The 19,761-nt window shown below is 23.1% G+C and overlaps 1 protein-coding gene across 2 annotated transcripts; it reads left to right on the forward strand.

Moving 5' to 3' along the window:
• Nucleotides 1–1,407: 1,407 nt before the first annotated feature.
• LOC145844246 (epidermal growth factor receptor kinase substrate 8-like) lies at nucleotides 1,408–15,976 on the forward strand. Of its 2 annotated transcripts, none has more exons than XM_082951622.1 (14): nucleotides 1,408–1,618; nucleotides 2,456–2,614; nucleotides 3,116–3,271; nucleotides 3,837–4,008; nucleotides 6,593–6,687; nucleotides 7,210–7,293; nucleotides 7,624–7,812; nucleotides 10,205–10,431; nucleotides 11,377–11,548; nucleotides 11,825–11,947; nucleotides 12,222–12,325; nucleotides 12,811–12,977; nucleotides 14,977–15,098; nucleotides 15,600–15,976. In XM_082951622.1, the coding sequence occupies exons 1-13, from the start codon at nucleotides 1,424–1,426 to the stop codon at nucleotides 15,096–15,098; spliced, it is 1,965 nt and encodes a 654-aa protein (XP_082807748.1). In that variant the 5' UTR covers nucleotides 1,408–1,423; the 3' UTR covers nucleotides 15,600–15,976. The 2 variants fall into 2 exon arrangements, with proteins under 2 accessions (XP_082807748.1, XP_082807749.1); XM_082951623.1 differs by having other exon boundaries at nucleotides 12,222–12,274.
• Nucleotides 15,977–19,761: the final 3,785 nt, after the last annotated feature.

Here is a 19,761-nt window from a genome sequence, read left to right on the forward strand (position 1 = left end):
TTGAAATAAGAATATGTTTTAAACAAATTTAGGCATGTTTGGATGTGATTGTTTTTATTTAGTTCAAATATAACTTTTGGTAAGAATTTTTTACAAAGAAGCTTTTTTTACTTTTGCATATTGTAGTTTTCATGACTAATATTGGTAATAAGTGAGAGTGCTTACTATGTTTAAAAATCTAACTACATCTTTTGTTTTAACTCACATTTTTTGTTGTTCTAGTCTCAAATACTTTAAGTGTTAATTTTTAAATCAATAAAAATAAATGCAATTTAGCTTTTGACCAAATAGTCTTTTCCATCAAACCATAATTGTTATCATTCATACTTTTAATTCTTACTGAAAGTAGATAATGTAAACTAGTTTTACAAATAACAAACACAAGTACTTTAATTTCCATATATTCAAATGCAGTTTATTAAAAAAAACTACTTTTGAGAAAATTTTTGAAATCACTAGCAGTTGAACAAAATAAGAAAGTTTTTAAATTTACTATAAAAAACAAACAGTTATAATTGTCAACTTGAATTGTTGTAAATGAATTTAACTGTTCAAAATATAGTTTTAATTGTTTGCTAATAAAAGATCCTAGTAAAATAACTTCACTGGAATATAAATAAAAACAAATTATACAGTAATCTTCCTTTATTCTACCAACATATGTTTCTGTGTGTCAACGAATCAACACACTTCAACTGGGTTCTGTAAAAAAATAATTACTGTAATGAGAGAATAGAAGCATAGAATAAAGTAGGTGTATATATGTTTTCATTAAAATAAGATATATTCTACAGATAATAGTTATTAATAGGTGAAATACTTAACATTAAATCCGACTGTTATAAAATTACAAATATCATATAATTTTATAACAGTCGGATTTAATGTTAAGTATTTCACCTATTAATAACTATTATCTGTAGAATATATCTTATTTTAATGAAAACATATATACACCTACTTTATTCTATGCTTCTATTCTCTCATTACAGTAATTATTTTTTTACAGAACCCAGTTGAAGTGTGTTGATTCGTTGACACACAGAAACATATGTTGGTAGAATAAAGGAAGATTACTGTATAATTTGTTTTTATGTAAATGAATTTATACATTTTGCAATGCAGTGTTAAGTTTAATGTGGTTATAAAGTTTACTTATTTTTGTCAAAAAGTTTTTCTTAGTGTTGAAAAAATTAATATTATATTGATCAATGTTTTACATCTAATCTTTATATTCACATGAATTTTATTAAAATGTGTTTTTAGAAAGTTTATAAAAAAATATAGACTACAATAAAATTTTATAAGCTACTTCAAAACTCTGAAATATTTTTTACTCAATTACTTTTATCACAAAATGAATGTATAAAAATAATTTGTGAAAAATTCATGTTTTTCACAGAATAATGTTATAAATAATATTATGAGCCACATGTCAGAATCTTCATCGTTCTTTGAAAATTTTGGGGTTCCAGAAGACCAGGGGTACACAAGTCACAGTTCAGATATGAGAGATCATTCGGATCTCAATCCAAGTGGGAAGGACATTTACAACAAGAGGAAAAAATTTCAGAAGAAAGCAAGTTTGAAAGAAGACGTTTCAGAGTATCATGTAGAGGTAATAAATTAGTTTTTTATTTTAACATCTTGAATTTGTATTTCTTTTTTGTAGTTTGAAGAATTTTTTTGAAGTATAAGTATATTAAATTTAAAAAAGTGTATGAAATTTGTGATACACCTCAGTTATATTAAAGGTATCAAAAAGGAAGTTTACTTTTCTCATTAAAATTTCTTATGAATTTGCTATTGTATTACTTTCTGTTTTGTAGATTAATTATTTTTACTAGTCTTATTGCTTAATAAATTTTTAAAGCTCTGTTTCATAAATCTGCAAAATTTAGTGTACTGAAGTAAAGTTATAGCTTTTTGATCATACAAGCTAACATGTTAAAAAACGTACTTTGTTTTCAAGTCATAATTTGGTTGGTTCAATTCTTTTTGATTTGTAATTGTAATCTTTTTTTTTTTGTTTTAGTCAACTTAAACATTGCAAGATAAGTTATTGGTTTAGATATACTTTTTTACTATTTAAGATTCCAAATTAAAAAAAAACACATTAAAAATTAATGATAGTATGAAATGCTGATAAAAGTGAATGATCTATCAGATTAAAATTTTCTGATTAGTGTTAAATGTTTCTAAAATAAGAGTTGGTTTACTTCAAAATGCCCATTTGATATCTAATAATAATTAGTATGTTAGAATGTGCTTGTTTTAATAATTTTCTTTTTCAAAAACTAGTTAAAATAGTATATTAACTTTAACTTAACTAGGTCCTAATGATTAGAAAATTATTTCAATATGGCTCTAAATTAGAAAAAATATAAAACCATGTTGAATTGTTTTTTTAGTCTTTATATATGTGCGTAAAAATAAATCTAAAACTATTTTATAGCACCTCTTAGAAGAGGAGATAGACAAAAGAGAGGGGACTCCATTGGAGGATATTGTAAGAAAAATGAAGATATTAGATTCCAAGAAGAAAATTTGGAGCCAGGATATGTGTCTGAGGGTGGATAGCAACACAATAAAGTTTGTGGATCCAGTTAATGAGGTTTGTGAAAAAAAATCCTTAAAAGTTTTAACTAGTAAAATTTTAAGTATATTTGTAAATACTTTTTCTACTGGTTTAAGGTTTCTTCTAAAAGCTATTTTTCATGTGTTACTTTTTTTAAAAACTGAAATATGGTTTGCATATAAATAGAATAAATATTAAAACATTATAAATTATTTTCAAAAGATTATTTTCAAACAGTTTAAGAAACTTTTGAAATACGATAAATAACTTTACTAAAAAAAAAGAATTCATTTCCATATATTGACTTGTCTAATTTTACCTGTACGCCTATTTATGTTTATCTGTATTCTTAATATATGAGTTGCATATTTTATTACTAATTTTGTTTATCTTTCTTTTTTTACATTAAAATTAAAGTTTTAAACTAGCCTTAACATTTGTTTAAATTTTTTTTCTAAATATTTCATTAATATTGAGTAGTTATAGATCAGTTTGTTACAGTAATATAGAAAGTTAATTAAATCACTTATTTCTTAGGATGTACTGGACACATTTGCTATTCAATCAGTTCAAATAGCAAAAGCAATGAAAAGCACTGAAGAATCAAAAAGTAAAACTTTATTTGGCTTGATGGTTAAAATTCCTGATGAAAAGAAATTTGAAATTCATCTGTTCTTCTGTAAAGATATTCCTGTTAGTTTAATAAATCATTGTTAACATAGTACAACTAAGTAATTTCTTCCACACAAAACTGTTTTAAGATACTTTATTTGTAAAAAATTAATTGTTGTTTTATATTCTTTAGAGGTAGTAAAATATTTTTTTTATTTGTGACTTGTTGTTTTGTTAACAAAATCTTATTAAAGTTTTTGATTTATTATGCTACTTAAAAAGTAATTTTTTAAAAGCCTAATGTCTCACAGGTTAAAAATTTAGCAGTGTTAACTATGTTTTAAAATTTGAAAAAAAAAAGAAAAGTATTTCATAGAAATACCAATTAAGTCTTTTCTAAAGCAACTTAATGTTACATGGCTTAAGAGATTACATTAATATATTATGTGTAACAGTAAACTTATGCTAATTAAAAATTAAACTAAGTTTATTTCATTTTACAAACAAACTTTTTGAATAAGTTAAAAAGTAAATTTAATATTCCCATAAATGAAAACTTAGAACTAAAGAGTTGATGAATATATTGAAAAAAAAATGTACAAAAACTAATTAATCAAAAGCATACAAAAACTTCAATTTTTTACAGGCCAACATGATAGCTGCAGATGTGAATTCAGCCTTGGCAGATTCGAAGATCAAGAAAGAATCAAGAAAGTCCAGAGCTGAGACAATCAGGAAAAACAGAGAAGAAATTGCAAAGATTCACAAAGAAGTTGATGTCCAGAGACAGGTTCAACAAATTGAAGAAAGGAGTAATGGTAACTTTTTATATACATAAAATAGAATACATATATAAAAATTATTACAATACAAACTTCAACAAATTGAATAAAGTTAAGGAGGAGTTATGGTTTGTATGATTTTGTATAGTTTATTGATTATAATAAAAATAATAATTATTTATTTTATTGGTTATTTGTCAAAATTATGGTTTGTTATGTAAAAAAAGTATATACTGTATAATAAATAGTAATGGGAGTTGGTTTTCTTTATTTTTTTTTCTTATTTTAGTGTGTACTTGTGTAGAAACTTTAATGGTAATTTGTACAACTAGTGTTATGCCTAAAAACAGTAATTTTAGAAAAATTGATGATTTATGATTACTATTTTTTATAAAAAATGTAAACTGTTGAAAATATTTCACATTTATAAAGTAAGAGTTTGGAAGACAATTTTTACAATTTAAAGATATAATAACTATTTGTAATTAAAAATAACTATTTCGAACAATTTAAAAAAGCTCAAATAAATTAAAACTTTTATTTACATAAAATAAAGCAACTGGAGTTTATATTGTTTTTTAAAGCTAGTTTTATAAACTTTCTTATGTTAAAAATATTAAATATAAAAACATTTTTACGAGGTTTTTACTACTATAAAATGGCCTTGATTTTAAATTTTTTATTTGTTTTGAATGATAAATGAAACTTTTCCGCTGAAAACAAAAAACTAATAAAATTGTAATTTAATTTAAATATTGTTATATTAATAATTAAAAACAATTTGAATTTCTAATAACTGAGTTATAATATTTGAACTCTTGTAAATTTTAAAAGCCAATAAGATCTAGTAAGTGTTCTTTTAATGTATTATGAATTGAAAAAAAAAAATTAAAGTTAATTTCAAGGCAAAAATGTTTAAATTGTATGTATTTACACACTTTTAATGTCTTCACATATACAGACTTTTAGTAAATATTATCGAAGTAAATAAAAAACTCCATGATAAATAAGTTTTGAGTAAGAAACTTCATTACTTTGTATGAACTTTATTATTACTTCATTATTTTTTATTGCTTTATAAAACATTTCTATGTGTAAATGGAAACTAGAAATTTTTAAAGTATTAGTTAGACAAAATAAAGCATTTATACTTTTAATGAAAACTGTAAGAACTATTTGAAAATTACTATGGGTTGTGATTCTAAAAACTAAATAAGGTTGTAAGTTTTATTATTAAGCAAGAATTAAACTACTTAGATTATTTGTTTAGTTTGTTAAAACCTTCAAGTTGTAGATTTTTACAAATAACTGTAATTTCTAAAACTTGGTTGTATAATATGAGTACTGACCTTTAATGAGATTACTCTTTAAATGCTTTAAGGAGAAAACAAAGTAAAACATGCACAATATTTAAATATTTTAAAACGATACTAAAACTAAAATTAATTTTATGAGGGTTTTACTACCAATTAGTGGCTTTGAACTTTTTATTAAAATGTTTGCTTAGAGTATTAGCTTGTTAACAACATTATATACTAAATATAGTTTCTGATGGCTTTTTAATGAAAGTCAAAAATACTTGAATATAAAATTAAATATTTTAGCTATAAAATAAAACTTGAAAATAAAACCGTTAAAGTTCATAGAATATTTTAAGAAATTCTAAAAATTAAGAAATTTACAAGTTTAATTGAATAAAAACATGTTAGTTCTAAGTGATTCTAAAAATAGTTTCATTTTAATTTCCATTTAAATGTACATTGACCTTGAATTAATTTTTTTTGTTTGTTTAAATAAACACTTTCACGCAAAAACAAACAAGTAAATAATAAGTCACGCAACCTAAAAAAACCAGAAATAAAATAAATCAATTTTAAAAATGAAAGAATCTAAAATAAATCTACTTGAAAATTTTCAAAGTTTTTTGTCTTTCCTTTTTTAATGTGATAGTGTTTTTTTAAATTTAGTCTAAAATATTTTTTAATGCTTTTTTTTAAACTAATTCATAAAATTCATAAATATTTTTTGTATTATTATGAGGTGTATGAGAATTCAAAGATAATTTTCACAACTTTAACAAACTTATTTTGTCTTTGTGTTTTTGGGTTTTGTAAAAATATATTTACAAAAAAGTTAAAAAATTATAAAATGAAATAAAATTTTTCTTTAAAAGTTTGTAGTTTATATTAAACCCTAGATAAGCTTATTTTTATCAAATAATCTTAAAAATAAGTTTAATATAAAAAATATAACCAAATTCAAACTTACATTTGTTTTTTATCTGATTTACATCTAAATAAATTATATCCTACTGGTATTAGTTTTGTAAAAATATAAGTAAACTATTTTGTACTTTTATTAAATTGTAGTTCATCTATGCATAGTATGACTTAGCTTTTAAAACATACAAGGAAAAAAGGATGTTATCAAACATTTCTACAATCTAAGATTTATAAACTTCTGTTGTATTATTTAAATGTCTGATATTCTCTACATTTACTTTATTTTATTTTACTAACATTACGTTTACAGAACTTAATTATTAAACTAAACCAAAAATATAACTATCACCAGAAAACAACTTATTATTCGTATTTATAATTAAATTTTAATTATACAGAAGAACTTTTGGAAAGATCGTTTTCACCGAGAGATTCAATAGCATTATCTGAAGAAACACCCGAAGTACAAGCTTATAATGTTAACAGACAAGTTGTAAGTTATTTAAATATTGATATGCAAGTGATTAATAATATGTGAAAAAGTTGATATAAAGATTACTCTTTATACCTTATATGCATCTCTATATGAACCATATATTGCATGACATCGAACATTTTTGTAATTATATTTGAAATTAGAGAGTGTATAAGAACTATTTGTTTACAGTTAATTTTCAATCAAATACTAGATAGTATTGAAGAATTTTGTGATAATTTATAAGTTATATTGAATATAACCATTGTAATCTGTTTACAGTTAATACTGAACAATAACATATCTGATGACACTGACATTTTTGTGATAATATTAAAATATATTACCAGTTGTTTATTTTTACAGCTAATTCTCAACCCTATTTTGGATGATATAGAACATTTTTGTGATAATTTATTAACTAAATAAAATAATATACTTATTTATTTACAGCTAATTCTCAACCATATTTTGTATGATATAGAACATTTTTGTGATAATTTATTAACTAAATAAAATAATATACTTATTTATTTACAGCTAATTCTCAACCATATTTTGGACGATATCGAACATTTTTGTGAAACTGTCAACAAATGTCAAAGAGCAGCTAAAGAATTAGAGGTTTGAAAATGTTAATTTAATGTATGCTTGGCTAATAAATCAGTTTATTTTTATCATAAATGTTTTTTAGTCTAACACTTCTAAATTTTAAGTTTGCTAAATGATTGTCCAATATAAATATTTAATTTTATAGAATTTTATAATATTTCAATTCAAGCTAGTAATGCTTGTTAAAAATTCAAAAAGGCTTTTTTAGATTTTTATTTAAAAAATTCAATCTGTAAAATAACTGGTTATAGACTATTTATTAATAGTTCTTATAATATTTTTTTTTAATTTTCAACTTTTTTTTTTAATTTTTCTTACTTATTATAATTTTAATATTGTTAGATGAGAAAAGCAAATGATACAACAAAGAGCAAGAAGTCTTCAAAGAAGGGATCAAAGAAAGGAAGTAAGAAGATCAAAGAAGGATCTACTAAGAGAGGAGTCGGTCTTCTTCAACTGAGAGCAAGACTTCCTCCTAAAGACGCTTATAAGGAGATACTTCAGAAGTTTAAATACACGTTCAATATATTGGTTAGTTTGTATAAATTAAATATACATTCAATATATTGGTTAGTATTTTTCACAAATAATATTATAGTTTTTGATATGTTAATTAGTTTATTAATTAGAAAAAAGTTATGTAGACATTTAAACACACATTTTATATACTGTTTGGTTTGTTTAAAAAAGTTCTAAAATAGAAATAACATCTATTTGTAGTTTATAAAAAATTAATATAAAAGATAGGAAAAGTTTATCATGTTATCATTAAAAAAAAACTATTGTCAAAAATGTACGTGTGATAAAAGTTTTCAAAAAATAAAAAAACTTCAATGCAACCAATAAGTTTTCAAAAAAATAATGATTTAATATAAGTCTTCCCTTTTGTGCGAAATTCAAAGTTTATTGTTGGTTTTAAGTCTACAAGAATAACGCTTTACGTTTGTTAAGCTATGTTTTTCAGCTTAACTTTACATTGTTGTACAAGGAAAATGTTTCTAAGTTTGTTAGAAATGTATTTTTTACTAGTTTCCAAACTATGTTTTTATTGTAATATTTCAAACAGTTATAAACTTAATATTTCTTAAATATGTTTGATTTATAATTTGAAAGTTTAATAAAGTTAGAGTTTTTTTTAATAATGCTTATTTCAAGTTTTATATATAAAATAGTAAATGTTGTTAATTTATCAGTAAGTAAAAGTTAAATTAATTCAAGTTTAAAGTGTTTAACTTATAAGGTTAATTAATAACTAATTTAAGTTAGAGTTTTAATTTTTTTATTCAGATAACTTAACTGCACCAAAGAATAAGATTTAAAATATTTTAAAATTCTAAATATAGAAAGAAATTTGAATCCAAAACCTTAATAACATTTGATAATAGTTCAAACTGTAAATTATTTACAAATTTACAAAGTATTACAAATTGTACAATGAGTTTATTTTGTGAAATAATTCAAAGAAACACGTCATAATGTTTATTCTACGTCATAATGTAAATAAAATTTACCACACCCCTATGTTATTACTCCCCCTATATTTACTTTTTCTCTAATGTTATTGTTCCTTTATAAATATTATTTTTTGGTGTTAAATTTGAATTTGAAATTAAGTTGTTTAGTATTTTGTATTAACGTACAACATTTTCATCTAAGTTTTCTTTTAACATTATTGTAAGGCATTTTTTATTTGAAATAAGTTGTAATATGTAACTTTATATGTAATTATTGTCTACCTTGAAAATATTTAGAAAAAAAAACTAATATGTTTTTACAATATAATAGCGTATTAACTAAAAAGAAAGAATTTAAGACTTAAACTTTTTGAAAATGTTAAAGTTTGCATATTACTTAAAGAGAAAAATTATAACTAAAAAATAAAGATAATTTACTTTTTTAAATTGTTATATTTGTCTTAAATTGTTGTTTTTATAAAATCTAGTTTTCAGATATTAGAAACACATATTTAGCTATTAAAGTTTTGCTTATACTTTATTTTGCTTTGAGAACTCTTAAATAATGTTAATTTTTTTTTATAGAACAAATAGTTTCTTAAAATTTATCATCAAGTTTGTAAGTGTTTGCATTTCTGAGAAAGCTCAATATTTTCAAAACTTTTTATTATTTTACCTGTCAATCAAAGTAATATTAAAACAAATATAACAATGTGACAAAAAGTTTCAATATTTACTTTTGGGTTAATGTTTTGTCACAAGTTATATGCTGTATCAGTATAAAAAGTTTTTTAAATGAAGTTTACCTTTTTGATGTTTAAGTTAAAGTAAGTTACTATTTATCTATATGTTATAATAATAACATATATGTTATTTAAAACAATTATAAGTTAATTGTAATTTTAAAACTAGGTTTTAAAAACGTCTATCAATTTGCATACGACCATACAATTCAGTATTAGAATGTTAAAACATTAATTTATTTATTAGTATAGCAGTTTAGAACACAAAAATTTAAACTTTTTAACATTACTGATACCATAAACTTTTTATGAACATTTTTCAGAAATATTTAAAAACGTTTATTAGTAATTTGAATCACTCAGCTAGATTTATCCAAAATACAATAAAGTACACTAGTATGCAAAAAAATATTAAACTTAAGTTTATCTAGAACAAAAAAAATCAAAACCAACCTAAACTTACAGTCTAAAGCATTTATTAGAAAAATTGAAACAAGTTTTTATTGATTTATATTTATTCTACTGACCAAATTAAAACTAAACCTTTAAGAACCCTAATTCAATCGAAGTGGTTCACTTTCTGTTTAAAATAAAAAAATAACCAAAATACTAAATTACAGTACTTGTTTGTACACACAATCCATTACTAATATTCTCACAGTAAAAAAAAAACTTTATTTTAATTAAAAAAACTAAATTGATTTAAACTAAATAAATTTTAAACAGACAAAACTCAAGCCCCACCTCGAAAACCCGAACGCGGTCGAACTAGTTCACTTCTTGTTCAAACCACTAGAGGTCGTGCTAACAACTTGCAATCACGGGGATCTACCGTGTTTGATCGACTCCCCAATGTTGTCATTGGTTACCATCCAGTTCCTTGACAACTGTTGCACCTCTCATGAGAATAGGAGAGTTTGGGAGAGTTTGGGGAAATATTGGAACCTTCCAAAGTTTGTATTTTAAAAGTTTATATTCAAATAATCGTTTCATAATTATTTTATAACTAAAGACCCTACTTGGTAAAACATAGTATTATGATTTTACTCAAATACCTTAATAACAAATTTATTAAAATATCAGGTTTATGTTGAGATGATTGAGTTTTGAAAAAAATGATAAATAAGCTGAACTTTTAAACTTCAGCTTAAAAAAAATTTACTTTGAAAAAGTTTAAGCTTATAAATAACTAACTTAAAAAAATTTGAGAAAAACTTAATTAGAAAAGTTATATAAAACAAACGTAAACGTTTAAATTCTTACAATGTGAGTCATAAGTAAATAGATATTTTTTTATTGGTTTCAAGAAAACTAAGTTTTAAGTTTCCAATAAAAGCTTATTTCTCTAGTTTCGAAAAATATTATCCTTTAGCATTGATAGTGTTAATACTTTGAATTTTGTAAATAATTAACAAATTACTGAAAATTATTTTGTTTGTTTTTACTTACGCTGGGCCACGCACAAATAAAATTTATGAGATAAAAATGTTTCGAAATTGTTTGTTTTAGTATTTATTGCTTGGAAACGTTGAACTTTTTAGAGTACATTTTAAATATTATGTATACTGTTTCAAACTTATCTTAAGTACTCCTAAAAACTAATACACATTTTAATTTTTCGTACAAAAATAATCACAGTTAAAACTGTAAACAAAGCTTCTATTGTTTTAACATTAGTAATATAAAAATTTATCTATCATTAGAATAAAGTTTTAAATATAAATAAAGTTTAAGTTACCCATGTGTATTCTTAAATAAAAAACAAAAATGGTGATTAAACAAAAGTTTTATATAAAATTTTATAAAAAATGAAAATTGTTTTTTTATCTTTTTATTTTCCAACTGATGTGAATAATGTTTTAAATTGTACAACTTTAAACTTTAGATTATTTTCTCAGATCAGAATTTCCACCAGACATGTTCTTCCGACCCTACGTTCCCAGATTCAGATCTGGTTGGCAACCCCCACCCCCGTATCGCCATAGCAACCGTGAATTCAGTCAGGCGGAACTCGATGACGTAATAAATCAGCAGATACGTGAGAACGAACTCGAAAAAATGAGAATGGCGGTTCGTTTTGTTATAATTTTTTATAAAAAGTTAAATATTCCTTTTAAGTGGCCGCCTCTTAAATTGTAATAGAAAATTTGATATAATAATAAAAAAAATTCTTAATGTCATGAAGTTATCATAAAAACCAATGTCATCAAGTTAAAATAAGTAAACATATCACAGATACAATGTTATAAAAGTCAATAAGCGTTTTAGAAATAATTAGTCAAATGTATAATTTTTTAAATAAAGTATGATTTACTTTTAGATTTGTAAAAATCAAAACTTATTTAGGATGCACAAATACCATTACCCCCTCCGTCATTAGAAAGATCAATAACACCCCCATTGAACCCGGAAGTATTCTACACTCAGATCAACAAAAATAACAATTTGTTCGATGACAGAAACACTCAAGTAACTATTATTTACTTTATTTGTAAATAATTATTTATGTTGTTTATAAAGATTTGTCTAAATACAAAACTCAGAATCCTCTGTATGATGGAACGCTAAAGTATTTAACGTTTAATTACTTAGTTTATAAGTATTTATTTGTTAAAAAAAACTCAAGTATTTAATATTTAGTAATTAGTTTTATTATAAAAATTTATTAGATAAAAACACTCAGAACCCACTATATGATGGAGATTCAAGTATTTGATATTAAATTATTTTTTATGTTTATCAGAATCCTCTTTATGAAGGAGACAGTAGGAGATCGAGTCTTCAAGACGGAAGAAGGTTAGCTGGTCCTAATGAGTACAAAGATTTTGTAAAGAGACATGTTCAGAGGTAAAATGAAATTTATTGATAAGTTATTTTTTACAGATAGTAGAGTTAGTTTTTGCATGATGTTTAATTTCACTCATTACAAGTTATCACTTTTGTAATGTGTTTTTTTTTATTTAAAGTTTTGGTCAAATTTTAGATAAAGTTTTAGTGTAGGATTTATTGGTCAAGGAGTTAAAAAAAAAACGTAATTAATTTAGGCTCAAAAAATCGTTTCTACTAATGTCCATAAAATCTATTTAGCTTCTGGTAACATGTAAATACTATTGAGGTTAGTAAGTAAGTTTTTAGAACCGATTAAAATCTACTGCTAAATTATATTATTTGTTTGTTTTAAATTTTATTTAAGAACATTAGATTTCTATTTGTATACATTTATTATTATTATTGTTATTATTGTTTAAAAAAACGAGCAAGTAAATCACGTTCCGAGACTACCACAAATAAAAAATTTTTTAAATAATTATAATAAAAAAATAAATATATAGAAATGAACAAGTCAACCACGTACCAAGACCTCCACAAATAAGGAAATTGTGTCGAGCTATGCATGATTTTGAAGCGAGGAACAGACACGAATTATCTGTTAATAGAGGTGATTTATTAGATGTACTTGATGATAGCAAGAAGTGGTGGAAAGTAGCTAATAATTATGGTTGGTTTTTTATGAGTTAAAAAAAATTCAAATATAATAATTTTGGTTGGTTTTTATTTTATTTGATTAATCATTTAGATTATTTGTTACTTCTTGCTAATAGTTATGGTTTGTACTTTATTTATTTTTTTTTTCTATTAGCTTCTGACAGTTATGGTTGGTGTGTTATTATTTTATGACAATCAAAAAACTATTAGTTATTTATACGATCAACTCAAATAATAAGCATAGTTACAAAAAGTTTTTTCCAGTTTAGCCCTATAGTTTTTGAGTTTAAATTTTATTATCGACAAATGTTTTTTAACTAGTGTTTGTTATTCACAAAAGTTTCCATCTTAAATGTTTGTTTATGTCCAAACTCAATATTTTATTTGATATGTAAGTAAATTTTTACAATTAATTAAAATGACTTGTTGAGTTGTTTTGAAACATGTTTGTCAAGTGTCAACCAAGTATTTAACTTAAAAGTTATGTTTATTAACTAATTATGTTTTAAAACAATAGTTCAAAGCTTACTAATATTTAACTTTATAACAAATCAATACATTTTGTTAATTGTATTCAAGTAAGTTTTTTCAAGTTTTTAAAAGTTTTCAAAAGTTTTTTTTAAAAACATTAAAGTAACATATACCTTAGTTTTGAATAAGTTGTAGTTTGATAAATTTTGAATCTCAGGTTAGTAATATATTTTATATAAAACATAAAAGTAAAAACTTCTACAAAAAGTTCAATTTTCTTTTCAACGAAAGTTTCAAAAACAACATTCTTCTTACAATAAGAATTTTAGTTCCTCCTAATAAAATTTTATTTAATGACTTTGTATTTTATTATCAGAAGAATAGGTAAACAAAAAAGTTTTGAGAATTTGTTTTCTTTTTATTATTTCAAGGATAATATTGTGTTTGTTTTATAAATTGTTGGCTGTTTTTACTTAACTGTAAATATTTTTAAGATTAATATTCTTACTACTTCTATAAATAAAATAAGTTTCTTGTAAATTTAAAAGTATTTTAAGAAAATTTATATTGTAAAAACTTTAAATAATGCTTTATCTACAAAGATTTTAAAATATGCCATGCTTAAGTATTATCCATCAACTTAAGTTTTTTAATGTTTCAATTAAAGCACAAAAGTTTTATATTGATAAAAGAAACAGTTTAAAGAGTTTATTCTCATTCATCCTCAAAATGTTTTTACTTATTATTTTTTTGTATAACTTTCACGTTGAATAAATTTGTTGTTTTTACAAACACAAATAAAGTTCAAATAATATTCTTTAAAATTTTTTAATAAAATTTGTCATTATGTATAAAACATCTTATGCCCGGTCTTTTGTCAAGTTAAAGTGTAGAAGATCAAAACTTTTCAATTTGGTAACTTTGAATGTTCTTAAAACTTTTGAAATGTGTTCATTTTATTTGATGTTTAGCTGTTTAAAGTAATTACTTTTAAATTTTATTTTTTGTTATGAATTTATTGTGTTAAAACTTCTTAATTGTATTTATTTTATTTATTTCTAATTCTTTTAACATGTTTAATTTACAATTGTATACATTATTATGAATTTATTAGTTGTGTATAAATTTTCGTATAAAGATTTGGTAAGGTTGATTTATAATATTTATAAACTATACTTTTGACATAGTATTAAATCATACATTATGTTAATGGAAAAAATATTTGTTAATTTGTTATAATAAACAATAATCTGTCAGCACTTTTTAAAAATAAGCTTTTAATTTCAGACTAAAAAGGGTTTTGAGAATTATTTAAAATGTTTTATATATTAAGAGTTTTCTTATCAGTTTTTTGTGTATGTAACAGTTGAAGCACTTGTAATAGACCATTTAATTTGTTGAAATTTTATGAGAAACAAATATGCTGAATTTTAGAAAACAATCAACGAGTTGAAAATTAATAATTTTTTCAAAGATCAACATTAAAAAAAAGTTCAAATAATTATACAAAATTTTATAAATATATCTTTTCCACCCATCAGGACAGGAAGGATTAGTCCCATCAGCGTTGATGTTAATGATTTCAACCGGTGACAACTCGCTAGCGCCACCAGTGGACGTTTCAACAAAATTCCACTGTTATGAAATTAATAGCTGTTTTTAAGTTTGTAACATACACTATTTTGCTTAAGCTGCTTTATCTAAGTATATCTTTTAATATAATATAATTTTTTACTTAGTAAGTGTTGTAAGCAAACGTGATTAAAATAGCGTATGTTTTTTTATTATTTTTCTTATATTTGTAGATAAACACGTATATAAGTGTTATACACATTTTTTGAGTTTTTTTCTAACATACATTGTACAATTCGTAATGTAATATGTAATGAAAAATAAGTTTGGAAATATTTTTATTTGAATAATGTTCATCCGTACAAAACAAGTTGTTAAAAAAAAATTTAAAACACGCTCTGTTTTTTTATCAAGTACAAAACGAAAGCCACTTTATTGAATTATTATGTTTGTAATTACATGTTATTTAATTAAAATAAATTTAAATTTTTACATATAAAGTAGTTCTTTATAGTTTATCAAAGTTTAATACAAGCAAAATATTGTATGTTATAAATAAAAAGAAATTATATTCTTATTTTCCACCCATCAGGTCAGGAAGGATTAGTCCCATCAGCGTTGATGTTGATGATTTCAACCGGTGACAACTCGCTAGCGCTAATATTTTTGGAATATTGAATTGAATTTTTGGAATAAATTAGAATTTTTCAAGACTTTTGCTTTGGTTTTTTGATACGGTTTTTGTTAAGAATCAGATTTAGAAAAGTCAAGAATTTTTTCAGCCCTATCTGTGGCAACCCTTTATATTGGATTGGTATTAGAAGAGTTTAAAAAATGTTTTTTTTATATAAAATAGTTTTCAAGTCAATCTTTTACACCTATATTTAAGTATCTAAAAATAATAACAATAATTGTATGGTAACAATATATTTACTAATTCAGTTATTTTCTATATTTTTTAATATTAAAATGTAGCCAAGTTTAAGCATTTTGAGCTGTTGGATTTTCCAAATATTTAATTAAATACGTTTTTTTTTTTTTTTAATTATTTTTTTTGCAGAACCGAAACAGGAATCTTCCAAGGAACTGCCTAAAGATAAATAAAAAAGTTTTTTTTATTTATAAGCTGTATTTATTAAGTATCATAGCTTTTCTGTTCATTTAAATGCCGAGTTCTTTCTAAAGTTTGACATGAAATGAATAAAAATTTACTTTTCTTAACGAGTTTGATAAAGATAGTGCAAGGTTTTTTAAAAATAAAAAAATAATTTTGTTTTATAAACTTGTTAAAAGTAATAATGTCCTATTTTTTTCTAATAAGATTATAGTTATACATTTCAATTCATGTTTATTTCAAATGTTCTAAACCATTTTTATTTGGTACAGATTTTTGTGAACAAACTATATCATACGAATATTTTGATATTGCTTTTTAAAAGTTCTAAGAATTGAACTTTATCTATGCTTTATAAAATTGTTAAAATTATATTCATAGCAATTATAATAAAGCTATAAACATGTTTGAATTTTTCCAAATCGAACAAAAATGTTTTAAATTAAAGTTATCTGTTTTTATTTGGTATAATGTTTCTATTTAAACTTAAGCTTTTCAACAAAAAACTGTTGTTATTGTGAAATAAAAAGTTTTATTGTTGTTTTCTTATTTCTTTGTACTGAATAAATAACTGGCGGTATAAACTATATGTTTTAACTATTTAAAAAAATCATAAATCTAATTACTCTTACTAAATGGCTTAAAATACTTTTTTATTATGTTATAATAAGTAATCGATGAAATGTAATACTTTTTTAACTGATTGGCAATAATGTCCTTGGTAAAAATTTAAGATTAATTTCAAGTAATGTTTTTAAACATAGAATATTTTATACAAGTTATTTAAACTGATTGTATGATTATACAACAGTTTGCTTTATGAAAATTATTTTAGTTTATATAAAATTACCTAATAATTTAAAGAAGCTTATTTAACTTAAAAAGTGTAAGTTTAGTTACCATAAGTACAAAATTTATAACTAATATTTTCAGTTGGTCATATAACAAATTATTAATATGGCCTTCCAAGTTATAGTCGATAAAAGAAAAAAATGATGTTTTTAGTTATAAAAAAAAGCGAATTTCGTAAATATCATAAAGTTTAATGCTTACTTTTACAAAATGAAATTATGTATGTCTTATGACAAAGTTAAGTCGCTTTCATTAATTGGAATCTTCTTAGTTTGAAACTATCAAATGCAAAAATAAGTTACAGTTATCGAGTTTACACAAGCTTAATAAAATTAACATACAAATTCTAACTCTAAAATTTCGATTATCAGGTAAAAACTCTCAATAGAACTAAGAACCTAATTCTCATACAAACTTGTCAGTCGTGATCAAGAAAAGACAGATTTACCATAAATTGTTTGCCTTTTAAAGTTTTTACTTGAAGCAATAGTTAGATAAAAGTTATTGATACAGACAAAAAGTCTAAGATTAAACGCATGTAACTAAATATCATAAAAAAAAGTATTTTTCAAGTACAATAAACATAACAAAATGTGGAAATTGATCTGTGTGTTAGTAAACTTACTTTTCAGATTTTTTCGAAGTTATTCATGAAATGATTTGTTTTTAGCGTAAATAAGTTAAACTTCCTAAAAACCGTTAATAATGAGAAACCATCATAAGTAAATATGTTTTTAACATTTTAGTTGTTCTTATTAATGTAAATTTTAATTGAATACCAAAAAAAAATGTATAGTACATATTTGTGAAAATTTTATAGTTTAATAACATCAATTTTGATTTAAGGAAGTTTGTCTCTACTGTTAAGTGTATCATTTCCTGATGTTAGCTTGTTTTATATTGTATTACAGTTTATATTAAGTTTAGTAACAAACAAAAAATCATGTTTTAGTACTGTTTACTAAACATTTTAACGCATAATACAAACCTTTATATAAAAGTTTTAAACCAACAAAATAAGCTCATTTAAAATCTACGTATGTAAACAACTAACAGAATTGAACATAAACTTCTAGTAAATTATAATTTGCTAAATCCAAACAGTTTTGAAACAAAATTTACAATAGTGAACCTTTACAGCTTTAAAGCAGATGAAGACGAGTAAAAGGCGTCGGCTGCAGTTCTAAAGTCGCTTCTGGTTGGCTAATATTTTCCTTTTTTAAATTTTAACTAATAAAACTTTATTTTCTGATTTATTTCTTACATATTTGGGAAGGTTGGTTATAGATAAGGATATAAATGTTCTTAAGATATTGCTGTATCAATACTTTACTTCATTAGAATAATGTTAAGAACAAAAAAGTATCGAAAACCTTACACTTGCAGCCGACTAAAGTAAACAGAAAACAATATATAACAATATTATATATATAATTTAGTATATAACTTATTTAGTTGTAGTTAGAAAAATTGAGCGCCAAATTTTTATCTGTGCAAATTATTTATTTCGGTAATAAACTTTTAAGATTCTTAACTTTTTACAATGATACTTATGATAAATAAATTTTATAAACAGTTAGTTTAAAGTCATTGAAAAACCAGAAGGTAAATTAAAATCAAGAATACTCAAGGTAAGATGTAACGTTAAAAGGCGTTAAATCCTGGAGATCCTGATAAGCTAAGCTTATCGGAATAAATATCACAGATGTTCTTGTGCTAAAACTTTATTTCAACTAACGGCGTTTCACTGCTCTCAAATAAATTTAAGAACATATCTACGGAGTCTATAAAATATTAACACACATTAGAAAAAAAGCAGAAAAAGTATGTAAATAATTGTTAAACATGTAAAAAGCAATAATTTATACAGCTTAAAAACAAGAAGTATTAAGCTTGCAAGTGTATGTAATTGTAATGTGAGTGTTGTGAAATAAATTAGTACATAAGTAGACAGAGTTATTTAAAGTAGAATCGTCGGTTGTGGGGACAAATATTCGATAAATCTTGCCGCTTATTTAGAATTAGGTCTTTATCTTCTGCTGCAATTACTTCTCTTTCTGTATTGCAAGTTGGGCAAATTCTACTTACTCCGTTGGATGCATGTTTGATCTTTGAAACAATACTCCACTCCTAGTTTGGTTTTTTACCGTACCTGTGAAAAAAGCTCCAGACATAATCCGATAAACGCGTGCTTTGTTTTTTGTTTATATTTTTAAAAGTATGCTTATGGTTACCATATCTATCCTTGAAACTACCTGCTGTACTTCCTATATAAATTTTATCTGGGCCCTTACTTTCAACTTTAACTTTATAAATTACATTTTTAATTAAACAATTACCTTTTAATGGGCAGTTATCTTTGTTTAATTTACGGCAATTACATGTCTTAGGCATATTATTACTAAGCTTATTACTATTAGGGTTAGATGGTTTTGAATATTTATTTATAGTTTTATTGTTATGAATTTTGCTTATACTTTTAGCGCTATTATCACTTACTTGTTCTAAGTTTTCTTTTATCATTTTAGAAATACTTCTAGTTATACGTTGATTATTATAATCTACATTATCAGTACTATTGAAATGGATATTTTCATTTTTAATTGAATTTATTAATGTTTTTAAACTGTATAAATTATTGACCAATTTGTTAAATTTATTATGACGTAATATTTCTGCACAACTCAATTTAATTTTCATTTTTTAAAACTTGCCTATTCTTAGAACTTTTTGAGGTTAGTAACTTCTTTTATTAAATTTGAATTTTTTGTAGACAATTTTATAATTT

This window comes from Thalia democratica, chromosome 9 (genome assembly GCF_965202585.1).
Source record: "Thalia democratica chromosome 9, ktThaDemo2.hap1.1, whole genome shotgun sequence".
NCBI classification, from domain to species: domain Eukaryota; kingdom Metazoa; phylum Chordata; class Thaliacea; order Salpida; family Salpidae; genus Thalia; species Thalia democratica.

Coding starts and splice junctions, on each gene's coding strand:
- LOC145844246 (XM_082951622.1), top strand. CDS start 1,424: ATGAGCCACATGTCAGAATCTTCATCGTTCTTTGAAAATTTTGGGGTT. Junction 4,009..6,592: donor AATTGAAGAAAGGAGTAATG/GTAACTTTTTAT, acceptor TTAATTATACAG/AAGAACTTTTGGAAAGATCG. Junction 6,688..7,209: donor ATAATGTTAACAGACAAGTT/GTAAGTTATTTA, acceptor ATTTATTTACAG/CTAATTCTCAACCATATTTT.